The sequence below is a fragment of the Crinia signifera genome, chromosome 2, assembly GCF_055691185.1.
Source record: "Crinia signifera chromosome 2, ASM5569118v1, whole genome shotgun sequence".
Taxonomy (NCBI): Eukaryota; Metazoa; Chordata; class Amphibia; order Anura; family Myobatrachidae; genus Crinia; species Crinia signifera.
Window position 1 is genome coordinate 337,534,223 of NC_139218.1, and position 22,771 is coordinate 337,556,993.

At 42.3% G+C, this 22,771-nt stretch overlaps 1 protein-coding gene across 2 annotated transcripts in view; it reads left to right on the forward strand.

The window, feature by feature from the left end:
- Positions 1 to 22,771, forward strand: part of PPP1R1A (protein phosphatase 1 regulatory inhibitor subunit 1A) — a 157,904-nt gene that overhangs the window by 123,813 nt on the left and 11,320 nt on the right. For both annotated transcript variants that reach the window (XM_083169520.1, XM_083169522.1), the window contains exon 4: positions 3,942 to 4,005. In XM_083169520.1, coding sequence (XP_083025646.1) covers positions 3,942 to 4,005 — 64 coding nt within the window. The remainder of the gene's footprint in view (positions 1 to 3,941; positions 4,006 to 22,771) is intronic.

Below are 22,771 nucleotides of genomic sequence, written 5' to 3' on the forward strand. Positions count from 1 at the left end.
ATGTGCATGTCTTTCAGAATACAGTATAATTAACATGCTTCAAAAATAACAATGTAGTGTGATAGATGTAATATAATAGGTATTGAGGGGCTGATTCTGAGTCGCATTCAGAAGCAATCGAGCAGAGTGTATTGGCGCTCGTCTGTCTGCAAATTTATCCAAATGGCACTTAGACACCTTTCCTTGTGTACATCTGTATGGCCGCATACAGTATGCAAGGTCTGAGCCACCCACTTATAGTGCCAGTGTACACTGTAACTGGGGCGGATTGGGTCGCTGGGAGAGCGGATAAGTTCCCTCTGGGCCAGCTTCTTCTGCTTGTCAAGCTGTCTCTATATACCCGCCTGGGCTGGTTCATGCATGTGTCTGGATATTTGTCATACTTCAGGATTTGTGTTCAAACCTGGAATTTGTCATTGGCTCTGATAAGTGTCCACTTCTGGTGCCATTATCTGGGACACAGTGCCCCTCCTACCCAGGGATATACACATTACACTTTTATTGCTCCTCCCCAGGCCGGGACATACTCTCCCCACCCTATACATAGTGTCCCTCACCCTGGCCCCAGGGACAAGCACTGCCCACGCTATCTCTCTGCCTCCGAGATATTATTTATACTTGTATTTTTTATTAACAGTTTCTTATATAGCGCACACATATTCTGCAGCGAATATTTGAACATTCACATCAGTCCCTGCCCCAGTGGAGTTTACACACGTACACTCATTCATTGTAGGGTACATTTTGTTAGGAGCCAAATAACCTACCAGTATATGTTTGGATTGTGGGAGGAAACCGGAGTACCCGGAGGAAACCGAATATACAAACTCCACACAGTTAGGGCCACGTGGGAATCGAACCCTGAACTCAGTGCTGTGAGGCAGTAGCTAACCATTACACCAGCCATACTGCCACTGACATACACTAGCTGTACTACCCCCTTAACATCTACAAGGACATACACTATCTTCTCTGTCTCCTGACTTCCTCAACACAGTGTCACATTTTTTCCTCTGGGGACAAATTTAAGATTTATTTTATTCTTGGGCAATGTTTTCTGTCTGTGTTTGCATCTGGAGTTGCACTGCGCATGTGCTCCTATTGATGTTTGTACAGAGTTGCAGAACAGATTCAGACACATGCACCAAGAAGTGTCTTAGAAATGTGTTGGGTGATCACAGGGGATTTAGTCAATCAGACTCAGAAGTAACCTGGAAAGTGTGGTGAGGTCAATGGCTGGGAAGGGGGCTGGCTAGTGTCGGCACCGGATTAACACACACACACACACACACACACACACAAACCAGCCCCACTTACACAGTTATGAGTATCTTTTTTTGTATTATTTTTTAGCATTTTTATAGTCAAAACTCTGCAGTATGACAGGCATACTTGCCTACCCTCATGGAATGGCTCCCGAAAATCACCTCCAGCATTTAGCTGGTCTCCCCTCCCCCCGCACAGGGGCAGGGCTAATATTACTCAAATCACATAACTTTAGCCCATTCCCAAAGATATGCAAATCGCGGCATTGACTGTACTGGGGGCAGGGTTTGATAACCTCAAGCAGAGCTGAGGTCTCCTCTTCGAGATTCTCCCAGAGAAGAAAGACCTAAAGTAGTAAGTATGATGATAGGGGAGGCACTGCCTACCCAGACCACACTTCCCTGGATGTAACGTAGTATGGGCATGTTGCTGAAAGTGGTAGCGTATAGAGAAGCTGAACTGCTCGCATTGGAGGCTAAACTCAAATGGGTGATAATCAGGCTGGTAACATTTTCAATGGTGCAACTGATGATAAAATGTGAAGATGCACAAAGCATGATTGCTGCATCTGTAAAGTGGGTGGATGTACATCAGGGAAGGGCACTGTAGTGGCATCAGCATAAAGCTTCAGTCACAACTGCAGCAATAAAGGCATGGAAGGCTGCAACTATGTCTAGATCCTATATGAAGGGATCCATCCCCCTTCCAAACCCTGTCCCAATTAGGGCTGCTTTAATACATTTCCTGGGCTGGTTTTACAACTCAATCCTCTCTATACTGTTATACAGCTTGGAGCATCCTTGTATGTCGCCAGGGGTCCCACCACCACAAATTGCACCGGCCCTATGGTAGTCTCTGCGTCTGACCACCAGCTCCTTTGCTTACAGCTGGGTGCCTGGGAATGCAGCTGCTACTGACACACCCATGACACTCTTAGACTACGCCCACTGATTGGACTATTTTAGCTTGCACTACAAGGCACCGTTGAGGAACGCCCATTACATTTTTCTTATACGATCTGAATCAATGACAGCAGCACCTCTGTGTGCACGTCCTGTATAACACGGGCACTGCAGGGGTTTTCAGAATGCTTGGCGTGCAACTCAGAATCAAGCCCTGGATCTCTTTACTTACCGACCTACATGCTATATTTGTCTAGAACAGATACTAGCTAATATTACCCATATGTGTCAGTATGAGAAACAGCAGATCTAACATAATTGCATAATACCGCTTTCACACTGCCAAAACGTTTCAAAAACCTTTACTTTTAAACAGTATTTAAAATGGGTCTGAGCCTTCACATTGCAGTAGATTACCGTTTTAAATACCGTTTAAGTACCATTCACATCAGTCAACCCGTTTAATCCCCTGAACACGTTTCAAAGCAGAATTCAGGGGACAGCCTATCACAGGTCTGGAATCTGTTGTTTTTACTAAATACCGTTTCAGAGCCATTCTCACTGCATAAAAAACGGCTCTGAAACATGTAGGACTCGGCTTTGAAATACCGGTTATCTTTAACCGGTAAATCAACTCTGGCGCTTTCCCACTGCAGCCCTAAACATTTTGAAATGGGAAAAAAATGGCAATATACCGTTTAACAAGTGCGGTGTGAAAGGGGTATAAATGTACGCCATACTATTAATTATTAAATTACCATCAGCTGTGAGATAGCTATTGAGTCTATGAGAGCTCTAACCACCAGGTGTCTATTTTATATGTCATCATTGTTGTGTGGATATTTACGCATTTCTTTAGGCAACACTTGAATTTAAATATTCCTTGTTTATAGCATCTGCTAGTTCATGTAGGCGTATTGTTTAATGTACTACATGTATTTATGAACTGACAAATACTGTAGCTACATTTATTTATCTTGAGTTATATTTTTGCCTCTTAAAAGATGCGTCATGTTTTGGGCAGCCCACTCTTTGATAGTGGGGGTGATTCTGGTTGACCCCCAAAGCTGCGAACTTCGCAGCTTTGAGGGTCCTCTAAATGACACCTGCTCGCCCCCGCTCACACGGCCGAATATTCGCACATGCATGCAAACTGATGTTTTGCATGAACATCCATTCGCAGCATTGCGCGCGGGGGCGAAATCATTTGATGGTCGCAATTTGCTTTTGCGTGATGTCATTAAGCTGGAAAATGACCCGGGTTGCCTATCTCCATGGAGGGGGCGGGGCTAAATGATGGCTATTATGACACTTTAGCCCCGCCCCTCCCAGAGATCGGCAAATCAGGTTATCTAAATACCGCGGACAGGGGGGCAGGGAGCCGCAAACAGGGGAGGGACCGGGATCCCCCAGAATCTTGGAGGGTTGCCCACCTTTCCGGGGGGGCCGGGAGGGGGAACCGATTTTCTGGACCCTCCCGGCCATTCCTGGAGGGTAAGCAACTCTGGTATACTTTATATTACATAATCATATATGAATATAAATAGTTTCCTCTAAATATAGTATACCTACAATACAAATGTTACAGTATTCTAATGAAAAAGGTTTAACTTAAAAAATAGAAACTGAGAAATTACAGAGCTTGAGATAATGTCTTGGTTAGAATAATACAAGTTCCTCTTAAAATGAGTTAATGATTAATACCTTCACCACATTTGCTAAGAACGTCAAACTGATGTAATAGCATGGTTACCTTTCTGTCTCTTTCTGCAGTCTTCACTATCTATGTCCCCACATCAAAGGAAAAAAGTTACTCGTACAACACCTACTATGAAAGGTACTAAGTTACTTACTGCCTGCTAAAGGCTTGTGTGTGACAGAGTCTTGTGTCTATATACATATGTGTGTGCATGTTTTGATTGTCTTCATTATCAGGATACAGTTCCTATGGACCCTATGCATCTATCTGTAAAGGTTCCCATACACCTATCCGATTTCGGCCGATTTTGCCTGATTCCGACAGATAAGGCCAAGAAATCAGCCCAAATCAAGATGTGTTTGACATCCCCTCTGACCCGATCATTTATTGGATCTGAACCATCAGTGGCACATAGCGGGCGCTTTTCCACAAGGACCCCGCTGCCAGCCACACTGCCCACCCCGCGCCGTACGGACCCCGCTGCCTGCCCCCCACCACTGTCAGCTCCCCAGGAATTTTTCCATGCAATTAATTGCATGCGATTTATTGCATGTAAAAAAGACACATCAAGTGCCAAATCGTATGCGAGCCTCCTGGGAGCTCAAGGGTTTATTAGTAATGTATGGGGGTCTTGATTCAATAACAATAATACTGTTTTCCATAGTATGTCAATTTTACTAACCGGGTACATTATCAGGGTAAAAAAAAACTACAGTCTGTGAATGATTCTGAAAATTGTAACCATTATTCATAGTTGGATAAAGTCTTCCAGTTATGCAATGATATAATAATAATAATAATAATAATAATAATAATAATAATAATAATAATAAAGTAAATAATACTTCATGTGTTAAATGGCAGTTCTAGTAAAAACATTGAGGGAGAAAGATGGACTTACCATAATCAGTGGCGTAACTTGAAATTTTGTGCCCCCTCTGACAAAAAAATACCTAAATGCTCATTGACAAGGGTTTCATGTAACTTCTGGGTAGCAATATACGCTACCTAGTAAGACTTCTAGCAAACAGTATATCCATCTATACCAGGGGTGGCCAAACCTGTCCTCAAGATCTACCAACAGTTCATGTTTTTCAGGCAACCTGTGGATCTATAGTAGGAATGAATGGAGCAGGTTTGAAAATGTGACAGTTAGTAATGACTGCAGTTGTGCACCAGCTAGGTGATCTGGAAAATGTGGACCATTGGTAGATCTCGAGGACCGGTTCGGCCACCCCTGATCTATACAGTAGGACCTCTAACATCTGTCTCCTCCAAGGAGGCAAACATTTTTGGAGAGACATTTTCAGCAGATTCCATACTGGCATTTTCAGCAGGTTCCATATGGACGGCCAGACCCATTGGACTCTGCAGAGACCATGCGCCCCCCCACAGCACCAACTCCCCCAAGCCACTGCTTGGACTGCAGTGCCATTGTTACGCCACTGACTGTACCAATGACACAGATTAGGGATAATTTATCACTTCATGCAATATGCAGTGACGTCACTGCTTTACCAGTCTTTCCTAAGAACACCATTTACCTGGCATGTTTTTGCCAGTGCTTTATGGAGTATACAGATGGATTCAGTATTCTGGTGGTCAGAAGATGGACAGCGGCATACTGCTGAGGAGAATCCCGACAGAAGCTGAGTACAGTATGTTTACTTACCATCGGCAGCATAACCCTAACTCCCCCGCCCCCTGCAGGCTATCCCTAACCCTCCCCACTGGTGACTTACCCTCCCCCCTACTAACCCTTAAGTCTCCCCTAGGGCCAAAATCTAACCCCCCCTCTACTTTCCCATTATGGCCTAACACTACGAGACCCTGACATACTTATGATCAGGATGCCAGCTGTCGGTATTCTGGTGTCAGCAGCTCCAGTGATGTTGGGATTCTGGCATCGGTGTTGTGGCTGCTGGTCGGGATTCTGGTACCAGGATTTCGACCAGCAGCATCGTAACTGTGTCCTATACACAAGAGCGAGTCAGGCAAGTGCTGAAATTTCATCCTATAAAGTGGGTCAGCAATTTAGGATAGGAGTTTAGGGCAGAGCAGTATAGAGTTTGGAGTTTTCCCTTCCCTACACTGATGAGTCCCAAAGAGGATGAAGCAGTCTGCCTGTAGTTGAGGTCCCATCTCAGTATGTACTTGCTAATGTCATTCACCAGCAGTGGGATAAGCAACAAATCAAAGAACTGTCATGTAAATTGAAATTATGGCATTGTTTATTTGTAAACTGACAAAAATCATTCCTAAATGTTTCTGCGTTGTGCTTTATAGATATAGATTAAAAACATATGTGAAACATGTAATGTAAACATCTGCATCTCTATTTCTTTGTGATAAATAAAAAAAAGTATAATCTGCTATAGAAAACTGGTTCTACCACTGATTATTAATCAATAGACACATATATGTGTGCATTCTTATAGCATGTGATTTTCACAGAAACTGAGAATTTGACGGAAGATAGAAACTTCTTTAGTCTGACTCTTTTTATTTGATCCTTTTGGTAATTTCAGCCCTATTTGATCCTTACTGTTTTTTTTTATAAGCATATTATGGCTATTCAAAATGTGTTTAAATTGCTCTACTGTTAGCTTCGGCGACCTCTGACAGGAGGCCATTCCACCAATCCTCTATCCTTTCTGTGAAGCAGTTTTTTTCATATTTCCCCTGATCCTACTGTACCTCCCTCCAGTTTCATTGACCTCATGTTTGAATACTTCTCTTCCTCTGAAGAATGTTTCCCTCCTGGACCTTGGTAAAACCCTTAACATATTTGAAAGTTTCTGTAATTTCCCCCCTTCCCCTTCTCTGCTCCAAACTATACGTATTGAGATTTTTCCATGTAAGTTTGTGATGTAGACCATGCACTATTTTAGTTGCCCTTCTTTGAACACACTATAATGTATTAATATCCTTTTAAAAGATAAGACCTCCAGAACTAAAAGCGATATCAATGACCCATACAGTGCATACTTGCCTACCTGAGCCTCTCCATGAGGGAGAAAATACTCTGTTCCTGGACTTCCCTGGTAATGTATGATTGCCGTCACCTGTGGTGAGCTAGGTAATTGATAAGAAGGTGTTTCACCACAGGGGATGGCAATCATACATTACCAGGGAAGTCCAGGAACAGCAATGAACATGAAGAGAAAAGGACTGTTATTTAGGGAGCGCACTTAAACAAAGAATAATTACATAAAATTTAACTTTTAATAGGTCATATTTTTAAAAAGTCCCATTATATGACATGATGGGAAGCCGCAGTGAATTTAAAGCGGTTAAAATCACACGTACAAACATATACACACACAGATGGTGTTTTTAGTGACAAAAAAAGTATTAAGGAAAAGGTGATCCTAAAAAGATCTTAAACTGAAAGATGTAAATTTTCTTAATTAAGCAGGTCTTCAATGTATAGAAAAGAGATAATTTATTGTCCAGAAGATGTTTTTATTGTATAAATACCTCTGACAATAAAGTTCTTATATTTTGCACCCCAATGTGTTTTACTGTTTATCACTGATACTCTTATTTACCCTCTGCTGATCCGCTAGGGGGTCATGGGCACTTTCATATACAAGGCCCAGGAGTAGGTGTATGATTATCCCCTGTGTTATGTTCAAATACCACCAGATGAAATGCAGTCACCATTTCTAGCTACGACTATGGTGGTCAGGTCGCCAAGTAGGGACACGTTGTTTGGCTGTTGATATTGGGATTGCATTCGCTTTGATTGGATTGTTCAGGTGATGGACGGCTAATGGAAAGAAGCTTCTTGCGGATCTGAACGTTTTGACGGGGATGGACCTGAACCTTCTTCCGGATGGTAGGATGTCGAACAGGTTGTGACCGGGATGCAGGTTGTCCTTCACGATCTTCTGAGCGCATTGCCTTACCCTGGATGTGAACAGATCCCTTATCGGGGGGAGGTCGGTCCCTATGATCCTTTCCGCAGTCTTCACTACCCTCTGCAGTTTTTGTTTGTCATTCTCGCTTGCGCCACCGTGCCAGATTGTGATCGAGGAACATAAGACAGACTCCACGATGGCGGTGTAGAATACGCACAGCAGCTCCTGTGGGATGTTGAATTTCCTGAGTTGCCTCAGGAATAACAGTCGCTGTTGGGCCTTTTTGATGTTTGTGGTTATGTTTAATCCCCATTTTAGGTCACTGGACATGGTTGTCCCTAGGAATTTGAAGGATTCAACCCGCGACATCACTGCGTTGGCTATTGTTAGCGGGACTAGTGCATTTGGTTTTTTCCTGTAGTCGACCACCATCTCAACTGTTTTACTGTATTACTTTGTTAAATTGCTTAATTACCTGAAATAGTGACTCCTAGATTCCTTTCCTTCTCAAAAGTTACAATTGTAGGGCCCAAAATACTATATTTACCTTTTGGGCTTGTGATTTAATTTTTTTTTTACATTAAACTTGTTTACCCTTCCTGGTGTGTCTATGCTGTTGCATACCTTTGTGTCATCTGCAAAAAGGCATATTTTCCTTCAATACCATTTGCAATGTCACCAACAAAAGGACAGATCCCTGAGGTATTCCACATGCATCTACCTTCCACAGTCTGCACTCCATTTATTACAAGTCTCTGTTTCCTATTCTGCAGCAACATGTTATCCATTCAACCGCCTTAAGGCCCCCATACATTACTGCAACTTCTCCGAAGGTGGGGAAGTAGCTGCCGATCCCCCTTGAACCGCCTGGATCGCATGAAATATATATTGCATGCGGTCCTTTTGCATGTGATATATGGCATGCGATCCCAACAAGTGCTGCCAGAGGTAGTCTGATTCGAAAGATCCTATGTGCAAAACTTGGGATCTAGAGGCTCCAAATCAATGCGCATGGGACCGCGGATCGGATCTAATTTTACCCAAATTCTCAGCCTGATCCATCGGAATCGGGCAAAATCACATAAGTGTTTGGCCAGATTTAGACTCCAGTCCCACAGTTTTGAGTATACAGTATTAAGTAGTCTGCAATGTGGGACTTTGTCAGAAACCTTAATAAAGTGGTTAGTTTCAGTTATGTTGATGGTATTTTACCCACGTTTTATGTTATTGGGTTTAGTGAAGATTAATCTGATTAGAAACCACATTCCAGTACATGACATATGATAATAACAACATACTAAAATAATGCTGGGAGGGGTAATTGCCTGTTTGCTGTACAGGCAACAGGGTTTGTACAGAGACAAAAAAAGAAATGTCACTGTGTGGTGCACCTAAGAATTGACACAATAATACGTAACTTTTAATTGGATAACTTTAAAATTGGTAGCGAAATAATGGACACACAATACACAAAAACATATATGACACAGACAGGTGTTTTAAAAAGGGTACTGATACCCTCACGACGCTGGGCCCCCAATCCCAATGAAATTTATGAGAATGCTTTTATTTGTGTACACATAAAATGCTTTGATGTTTTAGCAGTAACTTAGTACCTAGGACGTTCTCCTTAATTAGTGGAGAATTGACGGGTATGATACCCGGTCTGATAGGTACTCACGGCTGTTGTGCGAGTGATAGTATATGGATCAATTCACACAATTTTTACAGTTTGAGTGCTGGTTAATCTCGAATGCACTCTGAATTACCACAACTATAATACCAGTCCTGCCCCCTGTAATAAGTGTGGGTCTAGGAAAGGTAGTGGTGCTCTGCAGCAACGCTAGTCTGACCCGCTGTGTGGGATGCGGGTATGAGCCGGGCGATGGCGTCGGGTAGCGGTGTAGGTAACTGCGCCCGGTGGGAAGTACCGAATGCGGCTATGTTTGATGCCGCAGACGTTCCCACTTGCCAGTTCTGATACAACACGGTGTTAGTGCGCAACACACCGTGTCTTGCCCTGGTGAGATATGCCAGGTATCAGATCGCCAGAGCGTGCTGCAGAGGAAAAATACTTTAAGCTAAAACAGATCAAAATGCATTTATATCAGGGAAGGGAAGGGGGACACAGACGAAGTGTAACGGTCGGCGTACGCTTCGCCAAGGAGCTTTTTCAAGACCAACCTGAGGGGCAGCAGGAAGTTCATTAAATACCTGCCTCTAATGAATATTCATCAGATGCTAATTTCCAGGGTGTGACCAGGTAACAAGTTGGCTAGTGATTGCGTTGGGCATGTGGATTCAATTAGTCATATGGAGTTGTAAATAATTAGTATACATGCCCGGTTGATAAAGTAGTACAAATAAAGAATTGATGTTTAGAGAAAGAAGGAAGAATTAAAGGTTTAAGTGTAGCACTGAACTGATAATATGGAGTGTAAAACTCTGCATAATGATACAGTCCAGGCATAATGTGTGTGTCGATTATCCATTAATTATAGTGGATGCGTCGACATAAAGGAAGTGTCGACAATAGGATGGCAACGGTCTGATGTCCACAAAATAAGGTCTCCTAGTGTAGGGTATAACAATGCATATGCATCAGGGATCTCATTACTGGGCATATAGTGTCAATCTTTATTAAAGTGGATGCGTCGACATAAAGGAGGTGTCGACAATAGGATGGCAACGGTCTGATGTCCACAAAATAAGGTCTCCTAGTGTAGGGTATAACAATGCATATGCATTAGGGATCTCATTACTGGGCATATAGTGTCAATCTTTATTAAAGTGGATGCGTCGACATAAAGGAGGTGTCGACACTAGGATGGCAACGGTCTGATGTCCACAAAATAAGGTCTCCTAGTGTAGGGTATAACAATGCATATGCATCAGGGATCTCATTATGGGCATATAGTGTCAATCTTAATTAAAGTGGATGCGTCGACATAAAGGAGGTGTCGACAATAGGATGGCAACGGTCTGATGTCCATAAAATAAGGTCTCCTAGTGTAGGGTATAACAATGCATATGCATCAGGGATCTCATTACTGGGCATATAGTGTCAATCTTAAATTTAAATATTCTTTATTCAATTTTCGGTACATATAAAAACAAAGAAACAGTTACAACATTTACCTTACATACCACATACAATTGACATTACATTTAAATGATATAGGTACAGTTTACTGTCTTAATTCTAATGACTAGTTCCAGGTTATCAGTTATTCACATACTAGAGTTAACTTGCTAGCCCTTTCCTCCTTTTCCCCTTCCCAATACGTTATATTATTATCTTTTATTTTACGCATTTGTGAGCATATAGTGTCAATCTTAATTAAAGTGGATGCGTCGACATAAAGGAGGTGTCGACAATAGGATGGCAACGGTCTGATGTCCACAAAATAAGGTCTCCTAGTGTAGGGTATAACAATGCATATGCGTCAGGGATCTCTTTAGTGGGCATGTAGTGTAAATCTGTGTCTGATGATGTATTAGGTACTAAACAGTGGGATGACATATTATTCCTTCCTGAGGGGTACCTATTTTCCAATAATGGGATGAAAACAATAATGAAACTGGTGACAGTATGATAATGTGAGTTGTGTATATAGAGAAAGATGCTCGATAAATAATATGTGGGGAATGGATGTGACCCCCTGTCTCTATATTCCGGCGTTCCGGGAGATGCATGTGATATATTTAGACACACGCAGTCCCAGTCCTGTCGGATCAGGAGACAGGGGTTGCATCTAAATGGGGAGAGTGAAGTGTGTGTCGGGGGGAATGATGCACAGAAATAAAACATATTGGAGTCTGTTTTCCAGTGTAATGGTGGGGTAATATGATATAAAACATAAAAATTATGCAGAATTGCATATGAAAATAAGTGAAATTATTTCGGTTGCACCGTGGGATATGTGGTGACAGGCTCCATTCATAGATGGATATTGCATTCAAATGTGAATATGGTGCCATGAATGAAGAAATGGTGTGATGATATAGAAGCAGGGAGGGAGAGAATCCCTCTAGATTGGTGAGGATATAATCTGTGACATGCGAGTGTAAGTGGCATAGAGCCACTGTACTGTAAAATGAAAATAACAATTGTGGTGAGAAAGGAATTGTTGATGGAAATGGTAGAAATAATAAAAATATGGGGTATAGGGTTGGATTCCCAACAGGTTAAGACAAAGAGGAATTTTTGGAGCGTAGTCCACTGACAACAGATATTAAAACTATAGAAAGACTGTATAATTATTTTCTTCGTTGAGGCCTCTGGGGGACATGGAGTCCATCAAAAATATCAGACGGGTCTCTTGTTTCAGAAGCTCCTTGTCCCAGTCTCCTCTCCTGATGGACATGGTGACTTTGGTCATCCCAAAGGCTTTAAGGCCCCTGGGACTACCTTGATGGTGTTTGAAGAAATGTTTAGCCACAGGAGTGAGTGTTTTGAATTTCTGTTGGTCTTTTGAGGCGTTTTTGATGCTCAGAAGATGTTCAGACAGCCTTTTCTTCAATGGTCTGCGTGTCTTCCCAATGTAATGTTTCCCACAGGGGCATTCTAAATTATAAATGACCCCTGCAGTATCGCAAGTGATATAGTCCTGAATTTTCCATTCCTTGTTGAATTTATCTGTGAATGAATGGCACGGAGTCATGTAAAGGCAGACCCTGCAGGTCCCACACTTGTAGGATCCTTGTTTTCTGATTTTGTTCTTGGATTCTTTTTCAAGGTGGCTATGCACTAAGATGTCTCTCAAATTGCTGCTCCGTCGCCAGCTTATATCCACCCTGTCTCCGAGAACCTCCTCCAGGTCTTTGTCCGTTTTGAGGATACCCAGGTGTTTGTTCAATACTTGTTGTATCTCTCGCCATTCTTTACAGAACGTGCCAATGAATCTTATTTTCTCAGTGGTGTCAGGGATTTGCTTTTTGGGACGAAGAAGTTGTTCTCTTTCATGCTTGCATACTGCTTTTCTCGCTTTCTGGATAGACCTCTTACTATACCCCCTGTTTCTTAGTCTGATATCAAGTTCATCTGCCCTTTTAGCATAGGTTTCTTCACGTGAACAGTTACGCTTTGTTCTCAGGTATTCTCCCTTTGGGAGCCCCTGGATTACAGGTGGAAAATGGGCACTCTCATGGTGAAGTATAGAGTTGGTTGAGGTTTTCTTTCTAAACATGTCAGTAATGATGGAGCCATTCTCTTCAACCCTTATGAGGAGGTCCAGGTATTCCACCTCCTCCTGGCTGACATGGTAAGTAAGTTTGAGGTTGAGGTCATTCTTGTTCAGTATGTTCATGAACTTGAAAAACAAATCAATTTCACCTTCCCATATTAGGAACAGGTCATCTATATACCTTAGCCAGATCAGGATGTGCTGAGTATAGATCTCATGGTCTTCTGTGAAGACCACCTCACGTTCCCACCACCCCAGGTACAGGTTGGCATATGTGGGGGCACAAGTGCTCCCCATCGCTGTCCCCTGCACCTGGAGGTAGAATTGGTCCTCACAGACAAAATAGTTCCTCGATAGGACAAATTTCAGTAGTTCAATGATGAAGTTGTGGAGTGGTATGTCCTTGTCCATACTTAAGAAGTATTCGGAAGCCTGTATACCGTATTTGTGAATGATACTAGTATACAGGCTTTCCACATCGCATGTCATACCCGCATCCCACACAGCGGGTCAGACTAGCGTTGCTGCAGAGCACCACTACCTTTCCTAGACCCACACTTATTACAGGGGGCAGGACTGGTATTATAGTTGTGGTAATTCAGAGTGCATTCGAGATTAACCAGCACTCAAACTGTAAAAATTGTGTGAGTTGATCCATATACTATCACTCGCACAACAGCCGTGAGTACCTATCAGACCGGGTATCATACCCGTCAATTCTCCACTAATTAAGGAGAACGTCCTAGGTACTAAGTTACTGCTAAAACATCAAAGCATTTTATGTGTACACAAATAAAAGCATTCTCATAAATTTCATTGGGATTGGGGGCCCAGCGTCGTGAGGGTATCAGTACCCTTTTTAAAACACCTGTCTGTGTCATATATGTTTTTGTGTATTGTGTGTCCATTATTTCGCTACCAATTTTAAAGTTATCCAATTAAAAGTTACGTATTATTGTGTCAATTCTTAGGTGCACCACACAGTGACATTTCTTTTTTTGTCTCTGTACAAACCCTGTTGCTTGATATATATAGATGTCCAGTGGTAGCACACCCCCGTCAACCTAGGTTTCATTTAAACCTGTAACTAAAAATCAGGGGTCCACCTTTTCTAGTATCTTATTCATCACTCTCCTGTGCGATAAGTTTTCCTTTGTGTACAGTATCTAATTCTATGGTGACTAGTTCACCTTTCTCCTTATCAGCACGGCACACCAGTGAAATTAGTGATTGAATGTACTTACTCCCATAACCTGAGGTTCAGCACCCAGGAGAATCATTAAAGAACCAGTGACCATGGCATTATTTCCAACTACCTCATCAGCGACTGCTACATTTAGCCTTAGTCATGAATTAAATGAAAGACAAACGAATTTTAAAAAAAGTTTAGAGAATATGCTGGAGAAAGACCTCACCATGATTGACACTGCACAGGATGACTGGGTTAATGATATACATACCCTAAAAATCGTCCTCGCCAAACAGACCAGGACATTCTGGAATAAAGCCACATTTGAGAACTACCTGAAACAACAAATCACCCCCAGAGGACTTAGACCAAAAGTGTTTCCCTCATTCGAATTGGCTAATGATTCCCTTAAAACAGAGTGGGAAAGAACACTTACTACCTGTTCTCTTGGCCTCATAGGCATTTTAATTAAGCATGATGAAATCACACTTAACAAATGCACCCATGAAATCAACTTACTGAGTGAGAAATTGAAAAACTTTGAGGGCCTGGAAAAATTTCAAAAAGCCTACCACAGAATTAAAAGTGAACTAGAAAATATTGAGAAAGAAGTTGTTAGCCGTAAGAAAAACAAATTGCAACGAGATCTACATGACTTTCAAACAAATCGGATCTACAGGTGGAATATAAATAATGGGAGGAAGCCGGCCGGCAATGCCACAGGATATACCACCTCAGACATAGATTCCTCTGATAGTGAGCCAACTGATCCATCCCAAACCACTAAAACGCGGAGGCCTTTTTTAGGGGTCAGTCCCAGGGATCTCAGAGAGAACCTGGGACGAGAACTAGGAGGATCAGGAGGGGAAAGAAGGGGCAAAAGAGGTCCACGAGACTGGAGAGAGGATCGGCGAGAAATAAGACGTTACAGGAAGTGATACCTGATGACACCTTGAGAATAATCAATTTAACAGATCATGTCCTCAATGAAGCACAAATCTCAGTACTCAATAAAGGCCTCAGTTTTTCCCCTATGAAATCACTAAATCGGTTTGAATTTCAGAAAGACCTGAATCTGTACGTGAGAAAGCTCCTATTAAAAAAGTTTTTCAATAAGAGAACAGAGGATGCCAGCCCTACTTCCCCCAATTTTGACACTAACAGTGATCCATCCCAGCTCTGTATGGATCAGATTTTTGACAAATGTGATATGGGAATACTTGAGATCCTGGAAAATCTTTCAGATGATATCCCATCACTAACTAACAATCCCACTACTAATGCCGACACATCCATGTCGACACTCAAAAAGAAATCAATCTTTTCACCGGATCCATCTATCTGCCCACAGACAAAGGTCTATTTGGAGATGGTGAGCCGTGACCTAGACCAGATTGAACAAAACAAACATCTCTTTCACAGCGAGGACAATCTCAGTATACCAGAAAGGAGAGCATTGAAAGATATTAGGGAGTGGAGTGATACGATCATAAAACCCTCTGACAAGGGAGGTAACGTGGTACCATGGTCCAGAAGTGGATATAAGGAAGAACTAGACCGACAATTGGGGGATGGTACTTGCTACAAGAAATTAACCTTCAACCCCACTGACAACTACCTTGAAATCTACCAGAGGATGATTGAACAGGCCAAGAAAAATGGAGTCATAAACAAGACACAATATGATTTTCTGGAAATCAAACAAGTCAAGATCCCTACCTTGTACCTACTGCCCAAGGTGCATAAGAATGACACCAAGCCGCCTGGTAGACCCATTGTATCTGGCATGGGGGGCTTAACTGAGAAAGCAAGCCAATTTGTGGACCATCATCTCAGGAAATACGTTCTGACTCTTCCCTCTTATGTAAGAGACACAATGGACGTCCTGAACAAAATACAGGACATCATATTGAACCCAGGTACCTGGTTAATCACATGCGATGTGGAAAGCCTGTATACTAGTATCATTCACAAATACGGTATACAGGCTTCCGAATACTTCTTAAGTATGGACAAGGACATACCACTCCACAACTTCATCATTGAACTACTGAAATTTGTCCTATCGAGGAACTATTTTGTCTGTGAGGACCAATTCTACCTCCAGGTGCAGGGGACAGCGATGGGGAGCACTTGTGCCCCCACATATGCCAACCTGTACCTGGGGTGGTGGGAACGTGAGGTGGTCTTCACAGAAGACCATGAGATCTATACTCAGCACATCCTGATCTGGCTAAGGTATATAGATGACCTGTTCCTAATATGGGAAGGTGAAATTGATTTGTTTTTCAAGTTCATGAACATACTGAACAAGAATGACCTCAACCTCAAACTTACTTACCATGTCAGCCAGGAGGAGGTGGAATACCTGGACCTCCTCATAAGGGTTGAAGAGAATGGCTCCATCATTACTGACATGTTTAGAAAGAAAACCTCAACCAACTCTATACTTCACCATGAGAGTGCCCATTTTCCACCTGTAATCCAGGGGCTCCCAAAGGGAGAATACCTGAGAACAAAGCGTAACTGTTCACGTGAAGAATCCTATGCTAAAAGGGCAGATGAACTTGATATCAGACTAAGAAACAGGGGGTATAGTAAGAGGTCTATCCAGAAAGCGAGAAAAGCAGTATGCAAGCATGAAAGAGAACAACTTCTTCGTCCCAAAAAGCAAATCCCTGACACCACTGAGAAAATAAGATTCATTGGCACGTTCTGTAAAGAATGGCGAGAGATACAACAAGTATTGAACAAACACCTGGGTATCCTCAAAACGGACAAAGACCTGGAGGAGGTTCTCGGAGACAGGGTGGATATAAGCTGGCGACGGAGCAGCAATTTGAGAGACATCTTAGTGCATAGCCACCTTGAAAAAGAATCCAAGAACAAAATCAGAAAACAAGGATCCTACAAGTGTGGGACCTGCAGGGTCTGCCTTTACATGACTCCGTGCCATTCATTCACAGATAAATTCAACAAGGAATGGAAAATTCAGGACTATATCACTTGCGATACTGCAGGGGTCATTTATAATTTAGAATGCCCCTGTGGGAAACATTACATTGGGAAGACACGCAGACCATTGAAGAAAAGGCTGTCTGAACATCTTCTGAGCATCAAAAACGCCTCAAAAGACCAACAGAAATTCAAAACACTCACTCCTGTGGCTAAACATTTCTTCAAACACCATCAAGGTAGTCCCAGGGGCCTTAAAGTCTTTGGGATGACCAAAGTCACCATGTCCATCAGGAGAGGAGACTGGGACAAGGAGCTTCTGAAACAAGAGACCCGTCTGATATTTTTGATGGACTCCATGTCCCCCAGAGGCCTCAACGAAGAAAATAATTATACAGTCTTTCTATAGTTTTAATATCTGTTGTCAGTGGACTACGCTCCAAAAATTCCTCTTTGTCTTAACCTGTTGGGAATCCAACCCTATACCCCATATTTTTATTATTTCTACCATTTCCATCAACAATTCCTTTCTCACCACAATTGTTATTTTCATTTTACAGTACAGTGGCTCTATGCCACTTACACTCGCATGTCACAGATTATATCCTCACCAATCTAGAGGGATTCTCTCCCTCCCTGCTTCTATATCATCACACCATTTCTTCATTCATGGCACCATATTCACATTTGAATGCAATATCCATCTATGAATGGAGCCTGTCACCACATATCCCACGGTGCAACCGAAATAATTTCACTTATTTTCATATGCAATTCTGCATAATTTTTATGTTTTATATCATATTACCCCACCATTACACTGGAAAACAGACTCCAATATGTTTTATTTCTGTGCATCATTCCCCCCGACACACACTTCACTCTCCCCATTTAGATGCAACCCCTGTCTCCTGATCCGACAGGACTGGGACTGCGTGTGTCTAAATATATCACATGCATCTCCCGGAACGCCGGAATATAGAGACAGGGGGTCACATCCATTCCCCACATATTATTTATCGAGCATCTTTCTCTATATACACAACTCACATTATCATACTGTCACCAGTTTCATTATTGTTTTCATCCCATTATTGGAAAATAGGTACCCCTCAGGAAGGAATAATATGTCATCCCACTGTTTAGTACCTAATACATCATCAGACACAGATTTACACTACATGCCCACTAAAGAGATCCCTGACGCATATGCATTGTTATACCCTACACTAGGAGACCTTATTTTGTGGACATCAGACCGTTGCCATCCTATTGTCGACACCTCCTTTATGTCGACGCATCCACTTTAATTAAGATTGACACTATATGCCCAGTAATGAGATCCCTGATGCATATGCATTGTTATACCCTACACTAGGAGACCTTATTTTATGGACATCAGACCGTTGCCATCCTATTGTCGACACCTCCTTTATGTCGACGCATCCACTTTAATAAAGATTGACACTATATGCCCACAAATGAGATCCCTGATGCATATGCATTGTTATACCCTACACTAGGAGACCTTATTTTGTGGACATCAGACCGTTGCCATCCTATTGTCGACACCTCCTTTATGTCGACGCATCCACTTTAATTAAGATTGACACTATATGCCCATAATGAGATCCCTGATGCATATGCATTGTTATACCCTACACTAGGAGACCTTATTTTGTGGACATCAGACCGTTGCCATCCTAGTGTCGACACCTCCTTTATGTCGACGCATCCACTTTAATAAAGATTGACACTATATGCCCAGTAATGAGATCCCTAATGCATATGCATTGTTATACCCTACACTAGGAGACCTTATTTTGTGGACATCAGACCGTTGCCATCCTATTGTCGACACCTCCTTTATGTCGACGCATCCACTTTAATAAAGATTGACACTATATGCCCAGTAATGAGATCCCTGATGCATATGCATTGTTATACCCTACACTAGGAGACCTTATTTTGTGGACATCAGACCGTTGCCATCCTATTGTCGACACTTCCTTTATGTCGACGCATCCACTATAATTAATGGATAATCGACACACACATTATGCCTGGACTGTATCATTATGCAGAGTTTTACACTCCATATTATCAGTTCAGTGCTACACTTAAACCTTTAATTCTTCCTTCTTTCTCTAAACATCAATACTTTATTTGTACTACTTTATCAACCGGGCATGTATACTAATTATTTACAACTCCATATGACTAATTGAATCCACATGCCCAACGCAATCACTAGCCAACTTGTTACCTGGTCACACCCTGGAAATTAGCATCTGATGAATATTCATTAGAGGCAGGTATTTAATGAACTTCCTGCTGCCCCTCAGGTTGGTCTTGAAAAAGCTCCTTGGCGAAGCGTACGCCGACCGTTACACTTCGTCTGTGTCCCCCTTCCCTTCCCTGATATAAATGCATTTTGATCTGTTTTAGCTTAAAGTATTTTTCCTCTGCAGCACGCTCTGGCGATCTGATACCTGGCATATCTCACCAGGGCAAGACACGGTGTGTTGCGCACTAACACCATGTTGTATCAGAACTGGCAAGTGGGAACGTCTGCGGCATCAAACATAGCCGCATTCGGTACTTCCCACCGGGCGCAGTTACCTACACCGCTACCCGACGCCATCGCCCGGCTCATACCCGCATCCCACACAGCGGGTCAGACTAGCGTTGCTGCAGAGCACCACTACCTTTCCTAGACCCACACTTATTACAGGGGGCAGGACTGGTATTATAGTTGTGGTAATTCAGAGTGCATTCGAGATTAACCAGCACTCAAACTGTAAAAATTGTGTGAGTTGATCCATATACTATCACTCGCACAACAGCCGTGAGTACCTATCAGACCGGGTATCATACCCGTCAATTCTCCACTAATTAAGGAGAACGTCCTAGGTACTAAGTTACTGCTAAAACATCAAAGCATTTTATGTGTACACAAATAAAAGCATTCTCATAAATTTCATTGGGATTGGGGGCCCAGCGTCGTGAGGGTATCAGTACCCTTTTTAAAACACCTGTCTGTGTCATATATGTTTTTGTGTATTGTGTGTCCATTATTTCGCTACCAATTTTAAAGTTATCCAATTAAAAGTTACGTATTATTGTGTCAATTCTTAGGTGCACCACACAGTGACATTTCTTTTTTTGTCTCTGTACAAACCCTGTTGCTTGATATATATAGATGTCCAGTGGTAGCACACCCCCGTCAACCTAGGTTTCATTTAAACCTGTAACTAAAAATCAGGGGTCCACCTTTTCTAGTATCTTATTCATCACTCTCCTGTGCGATAAGTTTTCCTTTGTGTACTGTTTGCTGTACATACTATTTTAATTGCAATATTATGTGCTAAGGTTTATGTTGCGAAATATATCCAACAAAGCTCCTTCCAGAATGAAGCATTGTTACATTTGTTTCTACGCTCTGAAGAGGGAGGGAAAAAAAACATCCCTTACTCACTATGGTAAACATCTGAAAGTAAGATCTGCAAAGTACATAGCGCTTGGAGCAATTTTGCAATTTTCTATGCACATCTGACTTTTCGAGTCCATTAGACAGTGGATGAGTCACATCTTGTGCAATGGAAAGCAATCTCCATTGTATTACAGCAGAAGAGAATAATATATGACACCAGGTGCTGGGGGTAAGTCTCTGTTAGCAGAAGAGCATTAACAGCTTAAAAAATAGATGATGACTGTGCCCTGCTGGCAGACTTAGAACACTGTACTGTATGCCCGAGGTTTTTGTATATTGTATCCTTGGTGGTTTTTAAGATATTGCCAAAGATTCCCAATGTAAGAGCTTTTCTATCAATACCCATACGTACATTTGTCTGTGTTTTTCTACTAAATGCACTTTCATTGTTTTAAAGTGCTGAGAGAATTTTCCATCTACCGCAAACCTATAGGCCTTGCTTACCTGCCTAGGACGGCATTGGATTGAATCATAGGATTGAGCAGTGCATTTAAGCCTCATACACACTAGGCTATATAGTAAAATTGTACTATCACGGCGCCCATCGCATCGCATACCACTAAATAGGGTATGCGATGGTATGCGATTTCCGTGTAAAAAAGCCTGAATGTACAATTAAATATCGCATCGCATGCCAGCAAATGGCAGGCGATGGCATGCAATTTTTAATTGCACATGTTAAATGCCCCCAGAATGTTAAATGCCCCCCATTGTCAACGCGACCCCCACTCTCAACGCCAACCCAAAGCGTGGCGAGAGCAGCGCGCCCCAGGGGAGGGGTGGTACACGTCCTCCGACCTTTTCATACCCCCACTATCCACGTCGGCATGGAATTGATTTTAGATAGTGTGGCGAGAAACTGAGCCGGAAGCGTGGCGAGGGGACGCGGAAGACATGTAAAGTAATCTGCGTCCCCTCGCAGGGCTCGCTGCGCTCGCCACGCTTCAGGCTCGGTGACTCACCACACTATCTAAAAGCAACTCTACGCCGACGTGGATAGTGGGGGTATGAAAAGGTCGGAGGACGCGTACCGCCGCCCCTCGTGGGCTCGCTGCGCTCGCCACGCTTTGGGTTGGCGTTGATAGTGAGGGTAGCGTTGAAAATGGGGTTTCATTTAACATTGTAAGCACCCTGATGGGTGCTTGTACAATTAAAAAACGCATCTGATCGCATCGCATACCGCTATATTGCATGCGATGCTTTGTGCTGCAGTACGATCAACATCGTGGGCGCCTTGATAATACACAAGTACCAAAGATATCGTTCAAAAGGGCCCTTCTGAGCAATATCTTTTACTATATATTGCCTATTCATGGCCCCCGCTCCCCACGTTGTACCGCCCCCCACCATTGCTCCCTTACCCACCAGTATATGTTTTTGGCTTTACTTGTAATGTATAGTTTGTTCTTTCTGGTGTTGTTATGTCAATTCTAGAACAAATAATAAAGTCTATTTGTGTGTGAATGCAGTATACATGTATTTTATTGCATCACAAACTTAGTGACTATTGTAATGAAGATAATAAAAAAAAACAATTATAAATGCAAAAAATTTATAAAAAATGGCTAAAAAAGTGGCTATAATAGAAGGTAAATTGAGTGTTTCTTTAGTGTTGCATAAATCTGCTCTTATGCTGGGTACACGCCAGAATGATTTGGCCTCAATTCTCCCAATTTCGATGCAATCTTGACCGATTGTCTGTAAATTGGGCATGTTTTGGCATGTGGCCTACCTGTCATTTTTCAAACCAAGCCTGTAAATTCACATTTAGGAGATGATTGGCCGGTGATTAAAAACAGACACCTTATCAGTTCACCGAGCTTGATAAATCTACCCTGAGTTCCCATGAGCCCTATATGAACTTTGAAACAAAGTTGTTCATTGATTCGGAATACTCAAATTGTATTGTGAATCAAAAGGAACACTAAATATTTTATTTCATGTATTATACATCAATGTAGAGCATATACAAAACTGGCACATTTATTTTGTAAGTGGCGCTGATTATTTATCAAGCACATTACTTCTCAGGGACACTAAAGTGTGCAATAAATGTGTGCAAATGTATTTCCTGTTAGACATCTGTGACACATATACAGCATGTGCGCGTTTTCCCCCAGTTAATTATAATACACTGATGGAATGTGATCCCCGCTACACCTATCATCACCCTATTTCCACCACCACCCACTCAGAGACAAAACGTGTGTCTGATGTA